The sequence below is a fragment of the Salvelinus fontinalis genome, chromosome 24, assembly GCF_029448725.1.
Source record: "Salvelinus fontinalis isolate EN_2023a chromosome 24, ASM2944872v1, whole genome shotgun sequence".
Lineage (NCBI taxonomy): Eukaryota > Metazoa > Chordata > Actinopteri > Salmoniformes > Salmonidae > Salvelinus > Salvelinus fontinalis.
This window is the reverse complement of record NC_074688.1, coordinates 23050262-23077798: the sequence shown is the minus strand read 5'-3', so window position 1 is coordinate 23077798 and position 27537 is coordinate 23050262. Positions and strand designations below refer to the sequence as shown.

The window sequence follows — 27537 nt, the reverse complement described above, 5'->3', positions numbered from 1 at the left end:
TGCATTGTAAAATAGTTTTATTCTTTTTTCATCATGCCACAGAACAGTGATGCGTAAAGAGAGCTGTGCCTGAAACCACACTGAGAAAACACTTGCACACACAGTGTTACAAAGCTGTAATGCAAAAGGATTTAACACACATGGCAAGAAGAACAACCCTGATTGGACACCAGGACAAACACTGACTGAACTGGCGCTGAGGTAGACAAACATTGACCTAATATCTACCTAAATGATGATCATCACATCCTTATAGTACACACACCAAATAAAACAACTTCCGTTTTGTTACAACATAGAAAGATCAAAGAAAAACTTTTTTTCAAAGTGCTCTGTTAGTTTTGGTCCACCACGGAAATCCTAAGATCCTTATAGTGCATGTGTTTGTACACTGAACAAAAATATAAATGCAACATGTAAAGTGTTGGTCCCGTGTTTCATCAGGTGAGATAAAAGACACCAGCTTTTTTCCATATGCACAAAAAGCTTATTTCTCTAAAATGTTGTGCACAAATAGTTTTACATCCGTGTTATTTACACATTTCTCATTGGCCAAGATAATCCATCCACCTGACAGGTGTGGCATATCGACAAGCTGATTAAAAAGCATGATCATTACATGGGTACACCTTGTGCTGGGGACAACAAAAGGCCACTAAAATGTTCCGTTTAGTCACACAACACAATGCCACAGATGTCTCAAGTTTTGAGGGAGCATGTAATTGGCATGCTGACTGCAGGAATGTTCACCAGAGCTGTTGCCAGAGAATTGGATGTTAATTTCTCTATCATAAACCGCCTCCAACATCGTTTTAGAGAATTTGTCAGTAATTCCAAACGGCCTCACAACCGTAGACCACGTGTAACCACACCAGCCCAGGACCTCCACATTCGACTTCTTCACCTGCGGGATCGTCTGAGACCAGCCACCCAGACAGCTGATGAAACTGAGGAGTATTTCTGTCTGTAATAAAGCCCTTCTGTGGTGAAAAACCTCTGATTGGCTTGGCCTGGCTCCCAGGTAGGTGGGCCTATGGTTTCCCAGGCCCACCCATGGCTGCGCCCCCGACCAGCAATGTGAAATCCATAGATTAGGGCCCAATTAATGTTTTTGACTGATTTCCTTTTATGACCTGTAATTCAGTAAAATCATTAAAATTGTTGCATGTCGCGTTTATATTTCTGTTCAGTATAGAACAGATAGCAGTACAGTGAAGATGAGTTGATACTTCTAATTGTTTTCATGGCACTGAGTGCTGGCTGTTTGTTCTAGAAGGCCATAGTGTTAGACCCATATTATGCCCAACGTTGAGCTTTATAAAGATGATTAACAACACCACTATGTATTCTGTGTGTTCTGTGCATTTTTTCCCATTTGATGAATTCACAATCCAAATTTTACTTTGACATGACAGAACATTTTGAAAGAAAATCTCACTCGTTGCTTTGAGGCTTGAGGTGCCTGGGGCATAATACCATAGTCATGAGAAGTATCTTGTTTCAAATTACAATGTTTAGACAATAGGGTCTACTACGGCATGGCAGTGAAAATAATTTCTTCACTAGCAATAAACAAACAACCAGGAACAACAACGATCAATAAAACATACATGTACTGTGTACATGTATTCAGCACATCTATTCTCCATTTATAAAAGAGGCACAGGGAGGGCTCTTACTCAAATCAGACTCCAGAGACTTACAAAACACACAAGAAAATATGTTTCATAAATCAAATCAAATGTAAACAAATTGCAGATCACTGTAATACAAAAATACAACATCTTTAAATCAGAGAATCCCTCATCTGGCTCTCGTCTAGAAATAAGATACAATTACATTTACAGCAACAGACAACTGACGATAACCTGCTTTTAGTAATTTAACTTTACAGAATCATCTTTTCACGTTTAGTAAAAAAGCCAACACATTTATTCACATTTTCTTTCTTTTCATCACTTAGAGAAAAATTGAATTCTGTGATTTAACAGACTGCTATAATTGAACTTATAAAAAATTATACACATAAAAGTCACTTTGAAGACTTTCAAATCTTTTTTTCCACCCAACAGGCAACCGTCCGAAACAATTCCATGAATTAATTCTCAGAACATTTCAAGCCTCTTCACCAATATAAAAGGACATTTGAAGTTAAAGCTACAGATGATGGATGAAAACACGCTGAAAAACACCAGTTCTAAGATGTGCTATTGCCTCTGTGCAAAAGTTGAAGATTGAAGAGGTAGCACTTATTCTAATAACAGAAGAAACGGCCTTGCGGTTGGGTCAAAATAACCAACACCTATTTGGTAACAAAAACGATGCATGACATAAATATCAAAACCTGTTGCACCTTAATGCCTGTCAATCAGCATGAGCAGACAGACTAACTGACAGGTAAGGAAAATCATATGTGTAATATGCTCACTGAAAAATAATACACAAATTAAATCAAGCATATGGAGAACATTCAAGTAAAACATGCAGAAAACAAACAATCTATAACAGGAAATAATAAGTCAGGAAATGATTGTTTATCTCAATCAATCTATGTAGTATAGTATTGCAATTAAACCAGAGAAGTTGGGTTCTACATCTCACAATCACAGTCACAGCAGATAGAACTCATCCTTTCTAGTGTAACACTTTTACTGCTGTGGTAACCTGACCAGTAGTCTTTCAGTCTTCAACACATACGCAGGTTTAATGTAATAACAGATAATTGCGGCAATTCGTGATAAAACCAATCAAACCACAGAAATGATCAACTTTCAGAGGAAAGAATACGATGAAAAACCTGCCCACACCTAGGATAGTGTGTCTTAGTGTCTAAGTCCTGCTCAGACGTAACATATGTACAGGTAGGTCTTCTCTATCCTCCAGTCTGGGGGCACATCCTCGGGTCTGTGGCTCTTCATGTGTTTCTGCATGGCTGCCAGGCTGGGGCAGAAGTCCTGGCAGATGGTACACTGGTAGGGCGACGCTCCGTTGTGGGTGCGCAGGTGCTTGATCATGGCAGAGTAGTCCCTGGATCGCTGGTGACAGATCTTGCACTCAAATGGTTTCTCGCCTATAGGAATAGAACGGCATACTCGTGAAACCTTTCCTTGACTATATGCTAAAACCAGTGGTACTATCTGACACACATTGGTTTGACCTGTGTGTATGCTGTCATGAACACAAAACAATCTGACGTGTGAGTGTGTTGTTATTATGACCATGCACTGTTCTGATTTACGCTCTGATTTGATTGTGTGTGTGTTATTACAGCCAGACACTGCTCTCTAACCTGTGTGCACGCGGTAGTGAGTCTCCAGCTGATGCTTAAGGCTGAACCTTTTGCCACAGCCGTTACACTCGTAAGGCTTCTCTCCTGTGTGGATACGTTTGTGTCCCCTCAACATGCCATCGTCCCGGAAACAGCTCCCACAGAACTCACACTCAAACGGGTGGTCACCTGAAGACACAGTTTAGACACAGGTTGGGTAAAGGTTGGACACACGTCATCACAGGTGTCATAATTCTAAACCGTATCAAACGGTTCAGGTAGGCCTCCGCTCAACAGCAAACAAACAGTATCAAAGACTTATTTTAACGTGACTACTACTTGCATATGATAGATGTAGTTGTACAGGTCAATAAAAACAGAACCTTTTTGCATATCAGGCTGAAAAAAAGATTGTGCTTTCAGATATATATAATAATAATAGAATAGAATATACTGTATATAATAATGTTATGACATGTGAGGACACTCCATCTGGCTGCTCGCCAACAGCTAATAGAAGTCTTCCAGACATGTGGGACTCTCCATAGTTGATCCATCTCTCTCTGAGGCTGTGGCTTTGAGTCATTTGCAATGACCTATGTGTCTCATTAGCTCAGTGTCCACAGCAACAGCCAAGTGGGACAATACATTGCACTGCTCATTATAGCCTGGTGCTTCACAAAGCCCCCCATGCTACAAGACACATGACATTTACACAATGACACTACCAAGATGACTGTGGTATAAACAAGACACACAACGATGGCCAAACCCCGATTCCCTTCTGTCTCTTCATATCAATTATGTTTTTGTTCAATATAGACGTGGATCTGAAGAAGGGGGCAACCTTTCAGTAAAAATCTCCCTCTCCCTACCCCTACCCCTCCCTCTCCCTCTCCCTCTCCCTTAGGGCACCACTGACTAACTCTCAGAGAATAACACAGACATTTGCTGTTCTTTAGATATTTATTTAGGTTTGCTCTGTCATTTGGGGTGAACTGCAGTAGAAATGACAGACATGAATCGCAGGGGCCTAGAAGGCTGTGTCTAAGAACCTAAAAACATCCACCGGATGAAATAGCCTCAAACATAACATTGGCCATATTGGAGCATTGCTGTCATGTCATTGCGGAGTTTATTAACATTAAGTGAATGTAGACATGATCAAATTAGTGAAACTGACTGTAATTGAAAAACTCTGGTCTTATGCTACTTCAGTTTAGTGCCAAGAGAGAAGTAGTAGTTCAAGGTATTTAAGGATTAAAACCTTGAGGTTTATGGGAATCTCATTGCAGCTTTGGATTGTGTGTTAGGCGATGATGTTGATGGATATGACAGTGATGGCGATGATTGTGATGAAAACAGTAATGATGTTGATGATGATGAGAACAGTGGTGATGATGATGATGATGAAAACAGTGACGATGATGATTCTTTTCTTTCTTTTTCTGTTATTTTACCAGGTAAGTTGACTGAGAACACGTTCTTATTTACAGCAACGACATGGGGAATAGTTACAGGGGAGAGGAGGGTGATGAATGAGTCAATTGTAAACTGGGGATTATTAGGTGACCATGATGGTTTGAGGGACAGATTGGGAATTTAGCCAGGACACCGGGGTTAACACCCCTACTCTTACTCTTACCATACGTTCCATGGGATCTTTAATGACCTCAGAAAGTCAGGACAACTGTTTTAACTTCCCATCCGAAAGACGGCACCCTACACAGGGCAGTGTAGGGGCATTGGGATATTTTTTTAGTCCAGAGGAAAGAGTGTCTCCTACTGGCCCTCCAACACCACATCCAGCAGCATCTGGTCTCCCATCCAGGGACTGACCAGGACCAACCCTGCTTAGCTTCAGAAGCAAGCCAGCAGTGGTATGATGATGAGAACAGTGGTGATGATGATGTTGAAAACAGTGATGATGATGATGATGATGATGATGATGAAAACAGTAGTGTTGATGATGAAGATGACAATGGACACAGATGCAGTCCTTACCTGTGTGTGAGCGCAGGTGGCGTTTGAGGGTGGTGTGGCTGGGGAAGGGGTGGTCACAGTGGCTGCAGACGTAGCTGTGCATCCCTGCATGAACCTCCATGTGCTGCTGCAGAGCCTTCTGGGTCTGGAACCGCTTGGCACACAGCAGACAGAACACTGCCATGTCTGTCCCTGGAGACCACACAGAGACACAGACACAGTTATTTCAGGACCAAACATACACTCAGTGGGGAAACTGGGTCACTCAACTCTGAGCCTGAGACTCTGAGTGTTCTGAGGAGAACGCTTCTTTCAAAGAGCAAAGTGTTTCTACCTAAACTAACCCCCCTGACAGGCGTGAAATACATTCAGTTTGACTTTATACACTTTTCTGATTGACGTTGACTTGGAAGTCATTGTCTTTGAGAGATGTATTTTTTACGCAATACACAGGATGCTAGAACTGTCAATCACATAATCAATGCCTTCTCCTTATGGGATGTTAAAACAGGAATTATTATTTTCAATCCCCATCAAGCCTGTGCTCCAGCAGCCTCTGGAGTCGTCTGTGTCTGTTCACAGAGAGAGGCTGATAGCAGCTCCACCCTGAACGATGCCTACACTATGAGCTATGTGCTGAATGTTAAGTAGTGATATCAAGCCATTAAAGGCAGGACTGCAGGAAAAACACAATCCTTTTAATCCCGTGTGTGACCTGGCATCACTTTGGGGCTGCTCTCCTGTTGCGCTGAGAGTGGAGTGGAATACAGATAGGGAAACACAGGCTAGTTTTACTCACACAGGATCTGTGAAGAACCACCATTAAATTCTCACACACAATATACAGGGTTCTTACTTTTTCGTATCACTATTCAATGACCCCTTTGCTTATCCCTCTCATGAAAATTCAAATGTGAGGTAGGACTGAATCATCAGTAATCAATTCCACTGATAATAATGTACGAGTCTTGCAGAGAGGTGGTTAATGTTAGGTTATGAGGTCGGTATTTCTGTCTGCTCGGGTTTAGAATCATTTACAACGCAGGTCCCATTGCTCACGACTCGGATTCAATCAGACATCTCCAGCGGTGGATCATTAGTAAACAGAAGGCTATGCGAGTGTTTCATTGGAATTCAAGTGGGGTTGCTGAGTTGCATTTAAAATGCAGTCTGATGAGGTCCACTAAATCAAATCATTTGTTACTGTTATTGAAGTGCCTTGAGGCAACTGGCAATTAAATTGGAATTAGTGCAGGGAATGAGATACAGCACACTCATACTAAGACAGGAGATTTTCAGACAGTGTTTGGAGTTCAATCAAGTTAACAGTCAAGGATATTTATAGTCAATCATTAATTTAATTTCAGCAATAAATCATATTATCTCTCTATTGTTTACCATTTTCCTGCAATCCACATTTAAAAAATTTCTCCAACATTTTCCTTTTATTTTAGTCATGATGATGCATAGGTACACTTCACTTATTGAATCACTACATAACCTACTCTGAGGGAGTCAGTCAGTATCTTAGTGCCTCACATTACACGTGGTCCTCTTCACAAACGACTAGGAATACACAATGTGAAAGGCCTAGCTTACATCAGGCCTAATTTATAGGATGAATTATGTTACTAATATTCAGTATATTTCTAAGATTACATGCATCTGTATTATTTTTCTTTTCTCTCTCGTTATTAGATATTGACCATGGGACTTGATGGAATTAAAGTAGGCTATGAGCTTGCTGTGGTTTGCCCTAAACGGCACTAAGAGAATTTAGCATTATTTCTACTCATTAACAAAGAAGAGAGAAGATGAGAGATGTTCTACACTCCACACCATACATCAGAAAGCGAGCCTACTGGAATGCACTGCACCTGTTCACTAGCTTTATTCCAGTGGCCATCTATCTTCACAATAGAAACACAATGTGGTACAGACCCCCAATGGCTCGGCCCATTAGTCATAGGCTCTTCATGCAACTCCTACACTTCCAGGCTTTGTGTATAAGCCTAATGATCAGGGCTTTTCTCATCCACGGATCACAATGTTTAACTGATGGACAAAAGATCTTTCCTGTACCGCCTCAAACCCTAACTAGACAGGAACGTTTCTCTGTTAAGTCTCACTGTCCAGCTGACTATCTACTTTCTTTGGTTTCTGATTATTTCTAAAGAAGAGCCTTGACTGGAATGCACCAAAAGTCTAGGCTATATAGAGATGTATCCTAAAAAGCAAAAAGTCCTTTAGGAGCTACTGAATCCATTCTGTGCTGCTTTATCCGGTGGTACTACATGAACAATAATCTAAGACACGTGTCAAGCCATACAATCTCAATGCAGCCAGCAGGGGGAGTGCTCTCTACTCTTCTACTCCTTCTAGCCACCAACATGCTGGAGGGAACCCCAAATGATACAGTACCGTCAGTTACTTCTGTATGATGAAATGTTTTCCTTAGTACATTTTCTCACTCAGTAGCAACATTTTGACATGAGCTGTCATTCCTCAATTCTTCTCATTCCTTCATTTTCAAAATGTCAATTTAATGACCATTCCCATAAGTATGCGTTTGGCCTATTTTGATAACTAAACCATTAAACAGTCTGGATTCATTCTTGTTCTGCTTGTCATTTCCTGCTTCTAGACCCTCAGATGCTCAGTCAATACCCTCTCATCCCACTGCCATGAAAAGAATGTAAAACTGTCAAAACAAACGCTCTCGCTTAACAATGATCTCAGTCCCACATCCAGTGACAACACCTTGAATAATACACTAGTCACCAGTAACAACTTAACTTCTTTGAAAGAAAATGACAGAAGCACCAATACAAATACAGTGGCTTGCGAAACTATTCACCCCCCTTGGCATTTTTCATATTTTGTTGCCTTACAACCTGGAATTAAAATAGATTTTTTGGGGGGGTTGTATCATTTTATTTACACAACATGCCTACCACTGAAGATGCAAAATATATTTTATTGTGAAACAAACAAGAAATAAGAAAAAAACTGAAAACTTGAGCGTGCATAACTATTCTCCCCCTCCAAAGTCAATACTTTGTAGAGCCACCTTTTCCAGCAATTACAGCTGCAAGTCTCTTGGAGTATGTCTCTATAAGCTTGGCACATCTAGCCACTGGGATTTTTGCCCATTCTTCAAGTCAAAACTGCTCCAGCTCCTTCAAGTTGGATCGCTTCCGCTGGTGAACAGAAATCTTTAAATCATACCACAGATTCTCAATTGGATTGCGGTCTGGGCTTTGACTAGGCCATTCCAAGACATTTAAAAATGTTTCCTCTTAAACCACTCTAGTGTTGCTTTAGCAGTATGCTTAGTGTCATTGTCCTGCTGGAAGGTGAACCTCTGTCCCAGTCTCAAATCTCTGGAAGACTGTAATGTCCCTGTTATTAGCGCCATGCATCATTCCTTCAATTCTGACCAGTTTCCCAAAAACATGCCACCACCATGCTTCATTGTGGGGATGTTGTTCTCGGGTGATGAGAGGTGTTGGGTTTGCGCCAGACATAGCATTTTCCTTAATTGCCAAAAGCTACATTTTAGTGTCATCTGACCAGAGTACCTTCTTCCATATGTTTGGGGAGTCTCCCACAGGCCTTCTTTGGTCTCTTTGTTGCCTCTCTGATTAATGCCCTCCTTGCCTGGTCCATGAGTTTTGGTGGGCGGCTCTTTCTTGGCAGGTTTGTTGTGGTGCCATATTCTTAATTTTTTTATAATGGATTTAATGGTGCTCTGTGGGATGTTCAAAGTTTCAGATATTTTTTTATAACTCAACCCTGATCTGTACTTCTCCACAACTTTTTCCCTGACCTGTTTGGAGAGCTCCTTCGTCTTCATGGTGCCGCTTGCTTGGTGGTACCCCTTGCTTAGTGGTGTTGCAGACTCTGGGGCCTTTCAGAACAGGTGAATATATACTGAGATCATGTGACACTTAGATTACACACAGGTGGACTTTATTAAACTAATTATGTGACTTCTGAAGGTAATTGGTTGCACCAGATCTTATTCAGGGGCTTCATAGCAAAGGGGGTGGATACATATGCACAAACCACTTTTCAGTTTTTTATTTTGTTATAATTTTTTGAAATAAGTATTTTTTTTCATTTCACTTCACCAATTTGGACTATTTTGTGTATGTCCATTACATGAAATCCAAATAAAAATAAATTTAAATTACAGGTTGTAATGCAACAAAATAGGCAAAACACCAACGGGATGAATACTTGAATACTGAATACAAGGCACTGTAGTCCCTTAAATAAAAGCAGTAGATAAAAGTGACAGAGTCAGAAGTGCAGCACAAACAGTATGTATAATATAATAATATATACTGACATTCATTAGTTTGATGACTACCTGCACCAGTGCACCCTGTTAATTTTCCCACAAAAACACTTGCTTTCACAGCAGCCTTTTCCAGAAGGCTTTCCTCCTTAGTGCAGAGTAGCCCTTCTGTGTGAAAACACGATCTCCAATAGGCATGCCACTGCCCCCACTGCCCCCTGCTTTCTCAACCTTAACCAGACAAAGAGAATGGGATTTGGTGTTCTGACCTCTTGACCCTAGGTCCTCAATGTGGTAAACACCATGCAATCAATGATATTCCTCAAAGGCTGGATGGCTGACTGAGCATTGTGCCTCACTATTGAGTCACACAGTGGAGGGACCTTGCAGACATTCCACAGAGAAAGATTATTTAACTTCAGTTTAGTTTCTCTCAGTAAACTTTAGACAGTGTACACAGAACTAAACTAATTCCAGAGTTCCTATGTTCCAATCTGAAAAAAAGGAGCCAGGAGAATGTCTAGCTAGGAGAAGGGAAGAGAATATCAGCCTGGTAGTTTAATTAAACGTCAATCGTTTATCAGATCAGACATCAGATCAGAACATGACATGGGAGCATTTAACAGCCAGTCAATAGTCCAACTAAGGCAGGGAACACAGACGAAGTGGTTTAACAGACAAAAACATGTCTCTAGGCAACCAGATTGAATCATGGCCCTCCTTGGGGTGAAGTGTTCAAACTAATCCCTCCATTCACAAATAAGCAAAGCCTATTCCTTTTCTAAAGACCAACAAAAGTTTTCCCACCCTGGGAATCCTACAGTAACCCCAGTACAAATTGAACAAGGGATTGCATAATGTTTATACAGATCTATGCAACGTTCTCTGTCTTTAGGTTTAGTTCACCACAGATCTCCATCTAATCTCATTGGTTTGTGTTAACAGCACGTTTCTGTGCAGGTTTAACCATAACTCCACTGCAAAGCAACCATGGACAGCTCCTTTAAACCAGTATACAAAAGAAGATATGAATGGTTATAGAGCTGTTTAGCTCAACCCACACAGTGGCTCTGGGAAATATTGGGTTATGAAATCAAGGAGTCTAAACTAATTTTCTTAAGACCGGTGAAAGAGTTGTAAGTACTATGTCACACTCTTCAAAGAGCTTGCTTATTGTAATAATTCAGATTCCCTGAAATAAGCTATAACTGATTGGCTCAACAGGAAGGTGCTATGAGTAAAACTCCTAGTATGGCTCGCCTGAGCATGTTCACTCACTAGCTGCTCCTGTGACGCAGTTACACATTTACACTATGTATATTACACTGAGCAATGAGCACCAGACCTGCTGTGGGAAAACCCAGTGCCTTCCCTATGAGCTCAATATGTTGGAAATATGTATTTTTTGCTAAAAAAGACATTGAAAAGACATTGAAAAGACATAGGAAAGATGTTTTACAACCAATTTTTCTCACTTAGTTCAGACTGGGTCCCCGTAGGCTAGATGTTATGACAGGCCTAAAGACAGACAGTAACCATACAGGACCTCAGATGATTCCAGGTAGGCCAGCCACTGGTCAGCAGACTGCTAATCTACCAGAGCGAGGAACAACCAGCTCAATAATTAATGCAACAAGAGATACGTTGCTGGTGTTTAACCACCATTCCATCTTCCATGGCCCGTTTCATTGAGGTCACCCGCTGTCTCCAATCTATAGTTTGGATTCAAACATTTTTTGCATATTTTCCCAATAGCATTCACCATACATTAAGACAGAGTAGAGGCCTGCAGGGCCTGAATGAGTGGAGTAGCACTAGGCAGTGTGTACTGTGTACACAACCCAAAATAGCTAGAGGCCAGCAAAATAGACTGGGGGGTAAGTAGAGTACAGTATGACTCAGTAGATGAAGATCTGTACCAATGATTAGCTATTCTAAGTGGAATAAGGGGTATACATTTCAACCGATTGCATATTCATTATTGTGAATGCAGCTTGCACAATAATTATTGTGCAATTAGATGAGGTCTATTTCAATATGCACTGAGGCAGTATTGAATAAACAATAAAGTGTGATGGAGTAGGATGTGTTCTCTGTATAATAGGGTTTATGTGCAGTGGTGACCTGTCAATCAGGGCAGGTGGGGCAGAGCCACATTTTTTGTTAAAAAAGTATATATATATACAAATTGGCGGGGCTTGCCAGTTTTGCATGTTATTTTGGCATTAATACGTGTCACATATCAGTTTGCAAACAATGTAAAAAAAAAAATATATATATAATTGAGTTAACAAAGCCGCATACAAACATGGTCTCTTTTTGTTTTCTTGAGTAAGGCAGCTCCAAATACAGGTGTTTCAGCCTAGCTCAGTGCTTTCTGTGGTGGTGGGGCGGGCCAGCAGAAAATAGGAGCATTGCGCCGTGATTGGCTCAGTGTTCTGTCACACATGGGGACCTTACTCAAAGGAGGGCATTAATCAGAGAGGCAACAAAGAGACCAAAGATAACCCTGAAGGAGCTGCAACGCTCCACAGCGGAGATTGGAGTATCTGTCCATAGGACCACTTTAAGCCGTACACGCCACATAGCTGGGCTTTACGGAAGAGTGGCCAGAAAAAAGCCATTGCTTAAAGAAAAAAATAAGCAAACACGTCTGGTGTTCGGCAAAAGGCATGTGGGAGACTCCCCAACATATGGAAGAAGGTACTCTGGTCAGATGACACTAAAATGTAGCTTTTTAGCCATCAAGGAAAATGCTATGTCTGGTGCAAACCCAACACCTCTCATCACCCCGAGAACACCATCCACACAGTGAAGCATGGTGGTGGCAGCATTGAGGATGTTTTTTTATCGGCAGGGACTGGGAAACTGGTCAGAATTGAAGGAATGATGGATGGCGCTAAATACAGGGAAATTCTTGAGGGAAACCTGTTTCAGTCTTCCAGAGATTTGAGACTGGGATGGAGGTTCACCTTCCAGCAGGACAATGACCCTAAGCATACTGCTAAAGCAACACTAGAGTGAATTAAGGGGAAACATTTAAATGTCTTGGAATGGCCTAGTCAAATCCCAATCCAATTGAGAATCTGTGGTATGACTTAAAGATTGCTGTACACCAGCGGAACCAATCCAACTTGAAGGAGCTGGAGCAGTTTTGCCTTGAAGAATGGGCAAAAATCCCAGTCGCTGGATGTGCCAAGCTTATAGAAACATACTCCAAGAGACTTGCAGCTGTAATTGCTGCAAAAGGTGTTTCTACAAAGTATTGACTTTGGGGGGATGAATAGTTACGCATGCTCAAGTTTTTTGGTCTTATTTCTTGTTTCTTTCACAATAAAAAATATTTAGCATCTTCAAAATGGAAGGCATGTTGTGTAAATTAAATGATACAAACCCCCCCAAAATCTATTTTAATTCCAGGTTGTAAGGCAATAAAATAGGAAAAATGCCAAGGGGGGTGAATACTTAGTTGCCCATGTGCTTCACCCTAATAATTTGGTCTATTTTCACCAAGGTGGTATTGTTAACACATCGTTCCTGGCCGGTGTGTGCTTGTTTACTAACTTTTTTGTACAGCTTTAACAGTGCTACTGATAGTAGTGGTGGCGCTTGACTTGCACGTGCAAATTCAGCACACACAACATTATATAATAGAATTGTGTTATTTGACGTGTAAAATTAAAAAGCTTATTTAAATGGGTCAAATAGTGTTGTATGACGTGTATCTTTTTTGACATGCAAAGACCCAAACGGCATTCAATGTGCCTCACCCTAATAATTTGGTCTATTTTCTCCTCTTAATTTTGCCTACTGTTCTAACTTGGTGGTGCACATGTAGCCTATAACCAGTTTTAGAGAAATGTAATCATTGAATATTTTAAGAGCTTTCATTGTCTGTTTATTTGACCCCTTTATTTATCCTATGGTTCTGACTGGTACAGGGAGAACACTGTAAGAACGGCCCATGTTCTGAATTCTGTCGCTGTACATTTCAAAAGTGCTGAACAAATAGTTATATTGACTACGTCCGTTGTCACTCGCTCATTCATGTCTTAATTGACAATACAGATTGCCTCTTATCTGCTTGTTGTCCCCTTATGCCATAGTTTGTACATCTTATTTGTCAGTAGAAACCACATTTGTTTAAACAAGTCAGCCATATCAGCAGTTTTTTTAAAAGCAGTACATTATGCTGAATTAACTGTTTCACTGCCAGATAAGGCTCCGCTGAAACCCAGGTTTAGCAGTGGCATTGTGTTGGGACTGCTGTAGGGACCCTAACAGTTTGTGGGCACCGTTTGTCACCGTTATAGTGCAATGAATGTATTGTTTAGTGATGTGTTGTGTAGTGGCTTTGCTGGCATGCATCCCACATTTGTTTTTTTGCCCCACCAAGATTTCCATGTTAAAATCGCCACTGGTTATGTGTACTGTAGACATTCAGCAGAGGAAGTGTTAATGTGTAGTTTAAGGGCAGCTGTTTGTAAGAACACACAGACACCACTCTTAGGTCCTTCTCCTGCAGGCATTTTGGCAGAATGGTTAGCCACTATCTTCTGCACCATATCCAGTCCATTTCTACACTCTATGATTTGCTCAAATTCCTGGGTTTTTCCAAAACTGCTCAAACAAGATGACACCACAGAGAACTTTGCTAACATGGTCTGATGAAATAAAGTCATTGTTGGGTGAGAGGTTTTGAGACGGTTCCATTATTTTATTTTGGGCACTCACAAGTAGGTCAGAGGCAGAGCGGACGGAGACTGTGACAGAGAGGGCTGTGGTGGGGACTGAGTAAACAGCAGCACATGATGTTGTTTTCCTGGGAGTCCTGGCATCCAATTCCACCAACCCTCGCAACCAATGCCCTCAGGAACTCCCCCTTAACCAGCCCCTTCCACACGGTCTCACCCCCTTCCCATAACGCCAACCCACGGCCACTCGCCTGACATTCACATTGCCAAAACACACTCTCACTCACTGGAAATAAGCTAGGCTCTGCATTGCAGTCACTGTAGTGTGATCGATATGAGAGCCAACAAGGTCTTTGTCAAGTAGGGGTGTCTTCCTCCTTGAGGAGGCTGTATCAGTAAACTAAAGGGCTACAGCTGCTAAGGTCTGACCTGTGATAATGTGCCAAGAAGAAACTTGTTTGGCTTACTGGCATACTGTCACATGGTGATATACAAAGCCATGGTAACAAGATTCATTCAGCCAATGATCTCAAAGGTTATAAACCTAGGATGTGTTGAAAGTATAATCAAAAGAGGACCATAGCGCTCTCCCAAAAGTTTGGTTGGTCTGTAAAACCCATGAATCCTTCTTCAGTGTATAGGTTACACACTGAAGAAGGTAGATAAGCAGAAATGTCAGAAAATAAGAATATATATATATATATATATATTTTTTTTTTTTTAAGAAATAAGCTTTATGCAACATCTTTTTGAGTGCAGAAGTTGAAAGTATAAAAACACTTGAAGGTTTATAATGTACAGTGAATGCATATTCTAAAAGAGAATGCCCACTGTAGCTGAATTCCCTAAAACCAACAAACAGCTCCAAAAAATCATACTATTCCGGTCAGAGCACAGCCTGTGAGTACAAAGTAGCAGTAAGAGGGTCATGTGTCACACTAGACCAAGCTGAGATGATGACAAAATGAGTGAGTAATGCCCTCCTGTACCCTGCACTAGATACGCTGCCAGGCCAACAACTGAGCCCTGGATGTTTCCAACCTGAGGGAGAGGAGGTAGAAACTAGTTAACACCCGCCATGTCTCCAGGTATTAACTATTCATACTGTGTGTGGCACCTCGAGTTACAGTTACATCCCAACGCTTCAGAGCGGGTTATCACTTTTCTCTGACAGTAGCAGCAAAGGTGTGGATTCTGACACTCATTGTGGATCGACTGTAGGGTTAGTTTAAGATCATTAAAGGTAGAGTTTGATTTAGATACTGTAATGACTGGGATTCAGGCACTGGGAGAGGGTCTGAATATTTGCAAGGATGACAAATACAGGCAGCTTTGACTTCAACTTCACTTGTATAACTTCAATACGAGATACTCAGTCAGCTGATTAGAGGAGCGTCTAGCTAATTAGAACCATTGGGTTTCAGAATAGTTCACAGGCACTGATGTCCATTATCTTCTGAGCTGGAGAGGATAAATACTCAGAGTCTATCACCATGAGATCATTCCCAAACAAAATGTGTTGATTCAAGTTGTTGATGTGAGTCTGAGCAATAGAGTAAATACCCTCTCAGCTCCTCACGCACATAGCCTAGATGCATGGCATATCTATGACAATATCATGTACTTGCAGTGTGGCCTAGGCGTGCCTGGTGTGTCAGGCTTGCCAGCACCGTGGTAAATAGGCATGCACCCAGATGGGATGCCAGGAGATATAAGTGGGTGATATCTGAGAGGGCCTTCCCGTCCTCGCTGATCAATTATGGAGCAACATGACAGGGACAGTTTAACCCTGCCAGCACAATGACAAGAATGTTAATCCCCATAGCCATATATTTATTAAACGTTTTTGAATGAGCAGCAGGAGAGACAGAATACATTACAAATACAGACCTCAAACAGTATCCTGTCAATTGTAGCCTGCTTGTTTAAGGGCGGTGAATGAGTGTCTGTGAGTCATTGGGTACCTGTACGTTTTCATCTGTGAGCTATGTTTGTCTGTGGGTGTTACCTGTGTGTGTGTGTGTGTGTGTGTGTGTGTGTGTGTGTGTGTGTGTGTGTGTGTGTGTGTGTGTGTGTGTGTGTCAGACAGTACCTGTGTGTGTCTGTCTGTGGGCCTCCAGAGCATCTTCAGCAGAGAATGTAGCTCCACACTGATCACACACCAGGGCCTCAGCTCCAGCTGCAGGGGGAAATCACAATCATGTGTCATCATCAAACGCTCAACATATGGTGTACATTATTTGTGAGATGTAAGCATTCAAGTATACAGTATGAGAAAACAACCAGCAACTTGTACAAAATGATTTGAATCATGCTGTAGAAGGTGCAACTGAATTTGATGGATGGAATTTATGGTTATGGCAATCAATCAACATCTGATTCTCAGATGGCTATAAAAGCTGCACTTTTATTTCAGAATCAAACCACATTTTTTATAGGTGAGAAAGCTGTTGGATTAAAATCCATATCAAACCTTTAGCCAATGCAATGCTCTATTTAAAAGTCCCTAAGTACCCATTCTCTTCTGTAAACACTTTTGGTTGTTTACAGTTACATAAGGAGTCACACACAGTACAAAAGAACTAAACCCAGTGGAAAAAACACAACTCTGGCCAAACAAAGGCACCAGACAGTGTTCCGTGGCCTCTCTCTTTCACAGTGAGGAGCTTAGCTGAAGAGTTGTATTTACCCTGTTATCATGCTCGGAACAGTGTGCAGCCTGTCTACCTGAGTTGCCACAAAAGGACTGGGTGTTCTGTGCACAGCAGACGCTCTGCTCTGAGCCCGCAGCATAGGCCTTTATCAGAAACCCTCCAGAGTCAACACTCCCTAGCCATCTCCCTCAGTAACACACAGCACCCTGCTCACCTTTAGAATGCCCTTGTCTTTTCCTATGAAGAGATCAGAGAAGACAAGGGCACTGACACCACTCAGCTATAGGAGATGCCAGTTGCTCTGACAAATAGTGATACTGCACACACAAGTGGGCGTGGGCGAGTACACACACACACACACACACACACACACACACACACACACACACACACACACACACACACACACACACACACACACACACACACACACACACACACACACACACACTGAATATACACTCCCAGCTGTTTGGATGTGGGCTGGCTCTCGGTGAGATGTAAATCGGTTTCAGATCCATACTGGCCCAGGGCTCATTCACTGATCTATTTTCTGCTCAGCTGGCTTTAAATGAAGTTAAAATGACTCATTAAAACGCCCACAAGCTTTGGAAACTGGGAGCGCTACAGCCTAAATGTAGTCCTCTTTCAACTCTCTCCACCTCCCTGTACAGCTGCACTAGTCCCAGTGCTGTAGCTTGCTACAACCACCTCATCCACAGATTTCACCTAATTTCAGATCCTTGAACATTTTCGTGAAAATAAAACATTTCAGCATACTATGTAGCCTTTACCTGGATGTATTGTGATGTACTGCAGGGCTGTCCTTGGCTGTGTTACGTTCTATGATAGTGTGTCCAATGTGTTACGTTCTGTGACAGTGTGTCCAGTGTGTTATGTTGTGCTGTTGGGAGATTGTGTGTGATTAGGGAAGAAGAGAACATTGTCTTGTGCCGTCAAAGGCATGGAGTGTGCTCTCATCCATAAACCATCAAACTGTCTCCAGACGCGGCTGCAATAGCCCTCCATCAAAACACTTTGTCTGGCATACCAAAATACGAGCCAGCATCGAGCTGAATACCAAATCAGCCCATTAGAGCTGTGGAGCACTGGCTCCTTAGCAACCAACAGAGGATCTAAAGGCTGCTATGGGCTATACGGCAACACACAATGACAATGAAATAAGATCAAGCTCTCTTTCTTTGTGCAATACAGAGGCTATACATTTTGTGTGTGAATACAAACCAGATGAAAGAAGGTTCCAGAAATCTATTTTGTAATGAAAGATCAAAGTATCTAAACGATGTGTAACAGGCCTATATAACACCCACTATAGCCAGTATGTCTCATCAGGTCATACCGATGCAGACAGGATGAGTAAAGGAGAGTAGCCGTTAGCCAACTAGTAGAATGTGTCTAGACCTGATGCAGCTATTGTGTTCCCATCACGGAGTTCCAAACATGGAATTTCAAACTCATCATTAAATCTACACCTGGATTTAAAATATGTCTACTGTGAGGAGGTCAGGTAGTTTATGAGCACAGTTTGGAGAAAGGGAACCTCTCATCTGTCCGCCGTCTGTCATCTCCAAACACTTTTACAGAGATCAGAGGAGAGGAAAGCCAGGGAGGTATAGCATTCCTTGTGTCTATTCTTCCTAACATCAGAGTGGGGTTTCTGTTTATATTTTAGTTTCATTTTTAGCCCCTCTCTCCGCCTACTCCCCTCCCCTTCTCCTGCTCTATTTTGGATAAAGTGGCTGGAAGAGCAGTCAGGTCTGATTAAGTCGCCGTTTGGGTACAGTGTGTTCCTGGACACACATCTGCGAGCGAGCCATCACACACGCTTCGGAACACTGGCAGAACACCCAGGCCTGCCGGCAGCTGATGATGTCATCACTCAGAGGGACAGAGCTGGCAAGGAGCCAGACAGACTCCAAAAACACACACACACACACACACACACAGACAGATACAACAGAGAGAAGACAAAGAGAAGACAGAGACCCTGAAGAACTGACACATGCAGACAGTCACAGACAGGCGACAGACAGGAAGAAGCCTCTTTCCTTTAACACATGTCTCATGTTCCTCACTCTTCTAATATACGTGTGACATCATGAAAAGGTGCATGTGAAAACAGTACAGTCCTGCTATGGGTATTGTAAATGGAAAGTACTATATTATTGGCATTATATGTTAGCGTTACCTGAGTGAGAGAGCATGTGCATCCTGAGCCGTACACTGTCCATGAAGTGTTTGCCACAGAACTCACAGCCGTGTTCCTTCTCTCCTTCACTGTGCAGCTTCCTGTGGGGAGAAAGGACTGGGATGAACCAATGACTGAGGTCTCACAAATAGCAGACATTGGGCTCTAAAACGTTTTGGTGCTTTCTGAAGTGTTTTCAAAAGGCAGAGGCATCATTGTCCTTGTAGAGAAAAGCATGTTTCATTCCATCATGAAAGCAACCCTCTCTTTGTACTGCTGCATCATTAGAGTAGAGAGGTCTCTAAGAGTTGTGAGTCACACAGTATCACACTGTACGAATGCAAAAGTAGAACAGACAATGGAAATATCAGGGATAATTTTAGAAAGCACAATACAAATAAATGTGCATACAGACACAGACAAAAACACATACACCCACATACACATACACATACAGACACAGACAAAAACACAGACACCCACATACACACACAGACAAAAACACAGACACCCACGTACACATACAGACACAGACAAAAACACAGACACCCACATACACATACAGACACAGACAAAAACACAGACACCCACATACACATACAGACACAGACAAAAACACAGACACCCACATACACATACAGACACAGACAAAAACACAGACACCCACATACACATACAGACACAGACAAAAACACAGACACCCACATACACATACAGACACAGACAAAAACACAGACACCCACATACACATACAGACACAGACAAAAACACAGACACCCACATACACACACAGACACAGACAAAAACACAGACACCCACATACACATACAGACACAGACAAAAACACAGACACCCACATACACATACAGACAAAAACACAAACACCCACGTACACATACAGACACAGACAAAAACACAGACACCCACATACACACACAGACAAAAACACAGACACCCACATACACACACAGACAAAAACACAAACACCCACGTACACATACAGATACAGACAAAAACACAGACACCCACATACACATACAGACACAGACAAAAACACAAACACCCACACCCACATACACATACAGACCCAGACAAAAACACAAACTCCCACGTATACATACACATACAGACAAAAACACGGACACACATACACACATGCAAAACCAGACAGACAATCCTCTCATAACAAGTACAAAAAAAAGGACTCGCCGCTCTGCCTGCAGCAAACCCCATCATATCATATCACACACGTTCAGTCATGCGAGGCATCATCTGCACTATTATCCTAATATTCCCCTCTGCAGCACAATGGCCAGACAGCAGTCCTCTAGACAGTTAAAACAGACCACAGTCAAAGGACAGATAATCTAATATATAGTACCAATAAAATATTATGTCAACAAAACTCTCTTCAATTAAATCAAGAACACATCAAAATAGAAAACAGAAAAGAGGATTTTCAACAGAAAGCTAGAGAGATCCACTATAAACCAGACACCTCATACAATTCCTAGCTTTCTCCTTTAGATAATTCACTTAATCAAAGCCTGAAGTTAAAAGTTCTGAAAGGGTGTGCTATGCCTCAACAAACTTCTCTCTCCCTGTTCTCTCCACTCAGAAATGTCAATGTGACTGAGGTGGATGATGCTCAGTGACCTGTCTCCTGACATGGACCAGCTTCATTACAACACCCGCAGTCACCAGAAGGACTGACTCCTCCAACCTTCAAACCTCTGCCTATCTCCATGACTGAGCATTGGCTAGCTAACACACTGCTGGATGTTCTGTGTCATCAGGCTCTTTCAAAACCCGGAGTGGCGCAGGCCTGAAATGCCGTCTGCGTGGGAGAAGAAAGGGTAGAGGTTGGTGCTCTGATACTGATGATGGCTTGGTTGATTGATTTAGTTATGGGACCTGTGGACCTGTCTGTGGACCTCTGGACCCCCTTTAAACCAACCAACCTCTAGTTTAAACCCACCAACCTCTTTAAACCAACCAACCAACCAACCAACCTCTAGTGTAAACCCATCAACCTCTAGTGTAAACCCATCAACCTCTAGTGTAAACCCATCAACCTCTAGTGTAAACCCATCAACCTCTAGTCTAAACCCATCAACCTCTAGTCTAAACCCATCAACCTCTAGTCTAAACCCATCAACCTCTAGTCTAAACCCATCAACCTCTAGTCTAACCCACCAACCTCTAGTCTAAACCCACCAACCTCTAGTCTAAACCCACCAACCTCTAGTCTAAACCCACCAACCTCTAGTCTAAACCCACCAACCTCTATTCTAAACCCACCAACCTCTTTAAACTCACCAACCTTTTTAAACTCACCAACCTCTTTAAACTCACCATCCTCTTTAAACTCACTAAACCCACCAACCTCTTTAAATCCACCAACCTCTTTAAATCCACCAACCTCTTTAAATCCACCAACCTCTTTAAATCCACCAACCTCTTTAAATCCACCAACCTCTTTAACCCACCAACCTCTTTAACCCACCAACCTCTTTAACCCACCAACCTCTTTAACCCACCAACTTCTAGTCTAAAATCACCAACCTCTTTAAACTGACCAACCTATAGTCTAACCCACCAACATCTTTAAACCCACCAACCTCTTTAAATACTTCAACCTCTTAAACCCACCATCTCTAGTCTAAACCCACCAACCTCTTTAACCCACCAACCTCTTTCAAACCCACCAACCACTAGTCTAAACACATTAACCTCTAGTCTAAACCCACCAACCTCTTCAAAACCCACCAACCTCTTCAAAACCCACCAACCTCTTCAAAACCCACCAACCTCTTCAAAACCCTCCAACCTCTTCAAACCCTCCAACCTCTTCAAACCCTCCAACCTCTTCAAACCCTCCAACCTCTAGTCTAAAATCACCAACCTCTAGTTTAAACCCACCAAGCTCTATTTTAAACCCACCAATCTCTAGTCCAAACCCACCAACCTCTTTAAACCCTCAGCCACTGGTTAAACCATCAACCAGTGGCGTCTACCTTCACATGCTGAGAGGCCTTTAGATCTCTGTGCAGGCAAGCTACTCTCCTTCCTCCCTCCTCACTAATGCAAAGGAATGCATACCAAATGCACTTAGACAGTTTTAAGTATGAGGCACATCTAATAAAAAATTATCTTACAGAATTGTGAAAATGTTTGCAACTTTGTAAACAGCTTCATTATGCCACACCATGTCTGCTAAGCTGCTAAGAAAGACCTATTTCATACCTCTTATGAAGTCCCTCTATTCAGGCACAAGAGCAGGTGTCTTTTTAAACAAATTAACATATTTAATATCATTGCTCCCAGCTCTTTCCTTTGAAGTCTTTTAATGTGTTAAAAGTTAATTAAGACCCCAAAAAATGACCAACCTTTAAATTAGAAGTTGTGCACTACAATTTATCTCTTCCTTCACATCCTAACAAGACAATTAACCATTTAGCATGGCAACTCCGGACTCACCACACACATACACTCTCCACATCCCTCCGTCTGTCTCTCACAGACCTCCTAGTGTATAGCGACCAGACAGAACACTTTGTGGGTGAAGGGGTGACATAAGCAAATTGCAATTTACTTAGATTTTTACTTTGATTACCAGCATTTACTAAATGATCACAACATTATAATAATCTGCATTCTGCTAAAATAAATGCTGTTTCACTCTCTAACAAAATACCTCCTTCAATGATACCTAGATATCCATTATACTTGTGTACCCCTAGAGATATAACAGTGAGTGGTGTATGCAGTCAGCTACACTCTGTGCTCTACCTGTGTTGCTCTACGACCTCTCTGTCGTGCAGCTGGAGACCACAGTCCCCACTGCTCTGAGTCTGACTCTGGCCCTCCCGCCTCATCCCTGCTGCAAACTGGCCCAGCCTGCTGAGGATCTCCCTGTGGAGCAGGCCCTGGTTCAGGAGCCCCCCATAGGCCCTCAGGTCCAGGGACATGGCCAGGGAAGGGGCCACCGACATGGGCATAGGCAGCCCCACCTCCCCTATGTGGTTGGAGGGCATGGAGGAGTAGAGGGAGGCCAGGTGTTTCTCAGCTAGCCCAGGGAAACTGTCCAGAGGAGAGTTGTTCCCCACTATGCACCCCTCCTCTTGGCCCGAGTGCTGCTCTCTAGCAGAGGTGATGACACTGCCTCTTTGGGGGGTCCCCGGGCCCTCATCTTTGGGCTGGTCCGACTCACAGCCCCCCTCCCCTCCGCTGTTGGACCGGCCCTCGTAGCCATTGGCTTCATCCACCTGCATGTTATTGTCCTCTGTCTTTATCCTCTTAGCCAGAGGCAGGGAGGGGTCCTGGGCTCCATTGTGGCTGTACTGCAGTGGAGACCGACCCAGGCCCTCCAGACTAACCCCTCCATCTTGTGTGGGGCTGGCTACAGGGAGCCCCATAGGTAGTCCCCCTGGCCCAGAGGGACTCCTGTCAGTCATGTGGTACAGTGCCAGGTGGTGCAGGGCGGTGGGGTTGATACCACCCTCCTGCATGGAATGCTTCTTGGATATTAGCATGTTCCTCCAGTGCCTTGCCCTGCTTTGTTCACTCTCTCCAGACCCGTGGTTCCTCCCACTCAGACTCAGGTGGTCCTGCTTCTCCTCTGACTGGATAGTCTCCAGGACCTTGAGGCACTGCTCCTCCAGGTACTCGATCTCCAGGATCTCAGCGGCGTACAGCAGGTCATCCAGGTCCTCGGCCGTGGCCTGCAGGGATGCCGTGTAGGCGTACTCCAGGATCTGCTGGAAGGTCTTGGGGGAGAGGAAGTCGAGGGCGTAGCGCAGGCTGCTGCGGTGGAACAAGATCTCAAACATCTTGCTGGTGCAGGCCAGGACGGTGCGGTGGGCCGGGAACTCCTGGCCGTCCACCGTGATGATTACGTCACACAGCGTTCCCGACAGACGCATATGATTGGCCCTGTACAGGAGCGTGGCTGGGAGAGTGGGGTTGTGGAGCTGGAGAACACCCATCTTAGTCAGATGATCCGTACGGCCTCGGACCCTCTCTGAGCCCACGCATGAGGTGTGTTCTATCCCACCTGCTTTTCCTTCAGTTTATTTATAAGTCTAGATAAAGGAGAAACCACATTAAATATTACATCTCAGATCATGGTAATGAAGAATGGTCTGGTTGATTGCCATGGTTTTTGTAGAAACATCAGAATTATGTCTTGTGTCAAGTGTCAATATATTGCATGTTCAACAATTGAAGAGGGAAAAGTAATAATACTTTAGCACTGGCTGACCAAATGTCAGGGACTGGGCTAAAATGTTGATATTGTATAGTAATGTGTCACTATAAGGAAATACACTGGAAGCAAACACAGGGGATTTATAGGCTCCCCAAAACAAACCAGCAGTGCCCCATGAGGTCTGTTTGAGACTGGTTACGTATGCCTACATGCCATAGGCTGCAAGCAGACAGAGCCATTCACTATTACATGTGCTGTAAATGTATTACGCCTCGATCACACCTACAGATTATTTGCGCAAAATAGTATGCAAAAGTTAAACATTCACCTTGTGCTACCATTTCTGTCGAGCTGTCTACGCATACAGTTTGACTAACACGTTCGATAAATACAAAGTATGCACCACACAGAATGCACTGCAACTGCCTCTGCAGCGTAATGCTGTAAGGCAAACGCAACGTTCCATTGGAAATTAATGTACTTCTGGTGTTCACGAAATGCAAACCCTGTCGGTGTGATCTAGAAATTAGAGTTGCTGGCTGATATACAGTACCAGTCAAAAGTTTGGTCACACCTACTCATTCAAGGGTTTGTCTTTATTTTTACTATTTTCTACATTGTATAATAATAATGAACATCAAAACTTTGAAATAACACATATGGAATCATGTAGTAACCAAAAAAGTGTTAAACAAATCAAAATATATTTTAGATTTTAGATTCTTTAAAGTAGCCACCCTTTCCCTTGATGACAGCTTTGCACACTCTTGGCATTCTCTCAACCAGCTTCATGAGGAATGCTTTTCCAACAGTCTTGAAGGCTGCTTTTCCTTCACTCTGCGGTCCAACTCATTCCAAACCATCTCAAATGGGTTGAGGTCGGGTGATTATGGAGGCCAGTTCATCTGATGCAGCACTCCATCACTCTCCTTCTTGGACAAATAGCCCTTACACAGCATGGATGTGTGTTTTTTGGGGTCATTGTCCTGTTAAAAAACAAATGATAGTCCCACTAAGCGCAAACCAGATGGGATGTTGTATCGCTGTAGAATGCTGTGGTAGCCATGCTGGTTAAGTGTGCCTTGAATTCTAAATAAATCACAGACAGTGTCACCAGCAAAGCACCCCCACACCATCACACCTCCTTCTCCATATTTCATGGTGGGAACCACACATGTGGAGATCATCGGTTCACCTACTCTGCGTCTCACAAAGACACAGCGGTTGGAAACAAAAATCTCACATTTTGACTCATCAGACCAAAGACCAGCATTTTAACATCAGACCAGCTGTCTAATGTCCATTGCTCGTGTTTCTTGGCCAAAGCAAGTCTCTTCTTCTTATTGGTGTCCTTTAGTAGTGGTTTCTATGCAGCAATTTGACCATGAAGGCCTGATTCACGCAGTCTCCTCTGAACAGTTGATGTTGAGATGTGTCTGTTACTTGAACTCTGTGAAGCATTTATTTGGGCTGCAATCTGAGTTGCAGTTAACTCTAATGAACTTATCCCCTGCAGCAGAGGTAACTCTGGGTCTTCCTTTCCTGTGGCGGTCCTCATGAGAGCCAGTTTCATCATAGCGCTTAATGGTTTTTGCAACTACACTTGAAGACACTTTCAAAGTTTTTGACATTTTCCAGATTGACTGACCTTCATGTCTTAAAGGACTGTTGTTTCTCTTTGCTTATTTGAGCTGTTCTTGCCATAATATTAACTTGGTATTTTACCAAATAGGGCTATGTTCTGTATACCACCCCGACCTTGTCACAACACAACTGATTGGGCTCAAATACATTAAAGAAAGAAATTCAAGAAATTAACTTTTAACAAGGCACACCTGTTAATTGGAATGCATTACATGTAACTATCTTTTGAAGCTGGTTGAGAGAATGCCATGACTGTGCAAAGCTGTCATCAAGGCAAAAGGTGGCTACTTTGAAGAATCTAAAATCTATTTTGATTTGTTTAACACTTTTTAGGTTACTATATGATTCCATATGTGTTATTTCATAGTTTTGATGTCATCACTATTATTATACAATGTAGAAAATAGTAATACTAAAGTAAAACCCTTGAATGAGTAGGTGTGTCCAAACTTTTGACTGGTACTGTGTATCGAGATATGGTACCATTTTGCGCAAAACACTGTCGGTGTGATCAAGGCGTAATGTTTTTAGGGGTGGCCACTCTTAAACCAATATAGCTCATATAAATAAATGCTACGACAAATAGTTACATGATTATTGTTTATATTTTCTGACCTTCAGTGACCACTGACCCATATCCACTTGATGGGTAATGCTGAAACTCAGCCTGGGTAGTTCAGTAACAGAGCGCATCAGGTGCAAACTGAGCTTTGACGGAATCACGAATTCCTACACCAAAACACCAGCATTTAAAATTATATAGTTACTGAATCTCTAAACATGAAATAATTCACTATCGCCATAATGTTAAACTGTATAGGAACAACATACAGCCTCGGCGCACCGCACATCACGGCTCAGTCACGTCTCTCTCTGTCTGATCGTACCGCGAGCATACTAAGCAGTCAAGTTTTTAAATCCCTGTTACACTAACTGCGGCGAAACTTTAGGCTCAATAACATTTTCGGAAATGCGACCACGTATACAATAACAAACTTAAAGGGATTGCCATTTAGTAAATATGTCAATTAATAATTTAACATTGTCCACGAATTGCAAATAGGTTGAATAATAGCCATTTCAGAAAGTATATTCGAATCACCTGTGCAATGGCAGTATTCTTGCAATATTTGTCTCTATCATTCCCCTTACCTTAGTGGCCTGTTATGTCCTCACTTAGCCGATTGATTGCGTTATCATTCAGGCAACATAATGGCAAGGCAATTCACAGAACCCGCTCCAAACTCATCCACACTCCAAGTAGGCAAATCATCACCCAGGCGACGTCACAGCTTTGAATGATTGTCCTCTGTTCCCGGTCCTATCAAGGCTGGAAAGAGAGACATCTACAGGGCAACAGTCCTCACAACCTATGTTTGGGGCAGGGTGAATAAAAGTCAGTAGTCTTTAGATTCAGATGCAATTGAAACCAATAAGTTAAATTAACCATTATTAATTACTTACTGAAAAATTATACATTCAGATTTAAAAAATACTGGTAGATCTGCCTGGGTGATATGGATCTGACCTAGGCTGATTACAATTCTATTAGTCACTCTAGTCTAGACAGAGG

At 42.5% G+C, this 27537-nt stretch overlaps 1 protein-coding gene across 2 annotated transcripts; it reads right to left on the bottom strand.

Moving 5' to 3' along the window:
- LOC129822174 (zinc finger and BTB domain-containing protein 16-A-like) lies at positions 1–27338 on the bottom strand. 2 transcript variants are annotated; one of them, XM_055880225.1, is made up of 8 exons: positions 27117–27338; positions 26580–26693; positions 22904–24195; positions 19112–19212; positions 16341–16427; positions 5273–5443; positions 3290–3457; positions 1–3070 (listed from the first exon to the last, which is right to left on the bottom strand). In XM_055880225.1, exons 3-8 carry the CDS (start codon positions 24097–24099, stop codon positions 2841–2843), a joined length of 1953 nt encoding a protein of 650 aa, XP_055736200.1. In that variant the 5' UTR covers positions 24100–24195; positions 26580–26693; positions 27117–27338; the 3' UTR covers positions 1–2840. The 2 variants fall into 2 exon arrangements, with proteins under 2 accessions (XP_055736200.1, XP_055736199.1); XM_055880224.1 differs by lacking the exon at positions 26580–26693 and having other exon boundaries at positions 27117–27337.
- Positions 27339–27537: the final 199 nt, after the last annotated feature.

Bases quoted from the DNA above. Each gene is read 5' to 3' on its own strand.
- LOC129822174 (XM_055880225.1), bottom strand. From the start codon at position 24,099: ATGGGTGTTCTCCAGCTCCACAACCCCACTCTCCCAGCCACGCTCCTG. The intron at 19,213-22,903 runs GTAGAGCACAGA...TTCTCCCCACAG, and splicing joins GAGGTCGTAGAGCAACACAG to GAAGCTGCACAGTGAAGGAG. The intron at 3,071-3,289 runs GTTAGAGAGCAG...CTATTCCTATAG, and splicing joins TCACTACCGCGTGCACACAG to GCGAGAAACCATTTGAGTGC.